We start from the raw sequence: 2,766 nt of genomic DNA on the forward strand, positions 1-2,766 counted from the left end.
TGTCTTTATACCATGTTACAGATAACTGTGATATTGGCAAGCATCTAAAGCCTCTGCTAGAATTAGGATTAGGAAAAGTCAATATCTTGGCACTGATTTTAAAGTGATAGAAAAACTTAAGTAAAAACGAACTTTCAATGTTTCTTGATCTTGAAAAAACGTATTTAACTCCCATCACACCAAACAAAGCCGCATATCCTGGGCTCTAAACAAAGCGTATTATTAATGAGCACCAGATATTGAAACCTTATAATAATAATTGACTTAATAGAGGTTAAATTGATCAGTGTGTTATTTTCATCTTAAGATAAGCAGATAATAAAGATTTTATCACAACAGAACAAACCTAAGATCTCAGTATGACAATATAATCAGTGACTTAACCAGTTATCTAATAAACCAAATGGGTTTCTCTTGTGTCTGCAGCTCCACCTGTGGTCAGTGAGTGTAATTTGTGTGGCGGCTCTTCATCACTTGTTTGTCCGTCCTGTGAAAATAAGCCTTTCTGCGACGCTTGTGATGACCTGTATCACCGCCACCCCTCCAGAGCCAGTCACAAGAGAGACAAAATACAGAAAGCCCCACAGGGTGCGTCAATTTTCCCCTAAGTCAAATCCTAACATGTTTTTGTGCGTGTGTTGAATTTTAAACTGGGTTATGTGTTGTTTTATAGAGACTTGCAGCATCTGTGGTATTTCCTCTGTTCATATTGAGTGCTCCACCTGCATCCAGAGGTTGTGCTTGAACTGCGACAGGCTCTTCCACTCCCACCCTGAGCGCAGAGGACACAGCAGGACCAACCTGTCTGCCACCGCTACATCCAGGTGAGGAAGCCTGGTCAGCATGGCTCTAAGGGGCACAGTCCCTTTGATATGAATTCTTCCTCTTGTTTTCTCAGTGCGTCTCTGTCCACCTGGGAGTGCGCCCACTGCACTACAATGAACGAGACCAGAGCCGTCCTCTGCACAACATGCGACCGTCCTCGACTTGCCACTCCTGCAATAACTGTTCAAGATGGCACCGGGTCCGGACCAACGTCACAAAACACCGGTCAGAGAAAACAAAGAGACCTAAATAAACAGTGACTTTCATTACTTTAGACAGACCTGTTAAAATGGCAGGATTTCTGCATATTATCCAAACATATTGTAATCTTAATCCTGCACAGAAGATGTTGCCTTAATCTTACAACAAAGATTTGCTCACCTTTTAAACTAATATCTGTATTTTATTCAGTTTCAGCATTTTTTTGGTAGCAGTCCATCAGTCCAGCAGCACCAGAAAACATGTTTTAATGTCTGCAGAAAACTGCATTGATTCCACTGATTATTTATTATTATTATTTTTTTTTTTTTATGGCACTAGTTGCTCGTTTTTTTTCAACACTGACAGGAAAGAGGGAACGAGAGAGGGGGAGAGACATGTGGTAAACCTGGATTAGCCGCGTCGAGGACTAAAGGGTAGATTATACTTATGCAACCGCAGACATCAAATGTCGCTTGGGTCTGGTCGCAAACCAGTTTTGCTGGTTTGCTTCTGCACCATCGGTCTGGAATTTGTTGGGATCCACAGCAGTTTCCCGCCAAAGCGCTACGGGGAGTCTATGCTAGAACTCGCAAAAACTTCGGCGGATGGTCATGAGAACTTCGGCTGGGCCGGCGGGAGTGTTTGTCTTCCAAAACAACAATGGAGCGTCTGCAAGATATCACGGTCACAGAGATGGATCTAGAATTCCTAGACATCGAAGATGATATATTTATTTATATAATTGGTCTGAGGCATCGTACAAGAGGTTGTACTTGCGAACCTCCTCGATTATCCTTTCATCGTATTTGTCCATTGTAGTTGTTCCTCGGTTTTTAAAAATGGCGCGCCAATCACAGCTGCTTTTTGTCTGCGCACTTCCGCTTGAGGTCTGCGCGGGTTTGCGACCGTCCAACGCCTAGTCAGGATTTTTTTTAGGTGCCCGACGACGGTTGCAGAACAGAGACAGATTTGATGGTTGCAGAGGCAATGCGTCAAATGCATAGATTGGCCTTAAGGCCTCTGTACATGGGTCGTGCGCTAACTACTGCGCCACCTGCACTCCCTGATTGATTATTGATAACCTGCATTTCATCACAAAAGGCTGGCTCCCATAATTCCTGAATCTCATTGCCTCAGCTCTTACAGATATAAGCTCAATGAGGGGATTAAAGGCAACCTTAAATCGTTAAATTAGTCGTCTTTATCCCAAAGCCTGAATGCTATTGTTTACCCTGTAGATCAGGGGTCTGCTACCAGTGGCTCTTCTGCACCTACTCCTAAGTAGGGATGCAACTAAATATTATTTTGCAAATCAATTAATTTTTCTTGACAGAAAAAGGTTCTTTAAAGAAGATTTTTTTGCAAAAATAAACCAGGTGAATCTAAAACTTTTCCAGCTGAGGAGTTCTGGATAGAGCATATTGACATCTGAAAAAGTTTGATCTTAAATGCAAAATGTTTATATATTTTTACAATTTTGGTATAACTACTGGTCTGCGTGGGTTGCTGTGTCAACTAAAGGCATGTTTTACAGTCTATACTCCAATTAACGATTAATCGATTACTAAATTAGTTAACGATTATTTCAATAATCAGTTAATCACAGTTAATCCGATTAATTGTTTTAGCCCTACTCTTAATAGTGGCCCAAAATGATATAATAAAATGACTATTGTAGTATTATAACAAAAACAAGTCATAGAAGCTTTAGTTTTTCTTTTTTTTTTTTTTTTTTTTACA

General features: G+C 40.7%; 1 protein-coding gene across 2 annotated transcripts in view; it reads left to right on the top strand.

Moving 5' to 3' along the window:
* Positions 1-2,766, top strand: part of rnf31 (ring finger protein 31) — a 25,188-nt gene that overhangs the window by 5,026 nt on the left and 17,396 nt on the right. For both annotated transcript variants that reach the window (XM_015382176.1, XM_015382175.1), the window contains exons 7-9: positions 427-588; positions 674-824; positions 899-1,050. In XM_015382176.1, coding sequence (XP_015237662.1) covers positions 427-588; positions 674-824; positions 899-1,050 — 465 coding nt within the window. The remainder of the gene's footprint in view (positions 1-426; positions 589-673; positions 825-898; positions 1,051-2,766) is intronic.

The sequence above is a fragment of the Cyprinodon variegatus genome, unplaced genomic scaffold (assembly GCF_000732505.1).
Source record: "Cyprinodon variegatus isolate N-32 unplaced genomic scaffold, C_variegatus-1.0 Scaffold252, whole genome shotgun sequence".
Taxonomy (NCBI): Eukaryota; Metazoa; Chordata; class Actinopteri; order Cyprinodontiformes; family Cyprinodontidae; genus Cyprinodon; species Cyprinodon variegatus.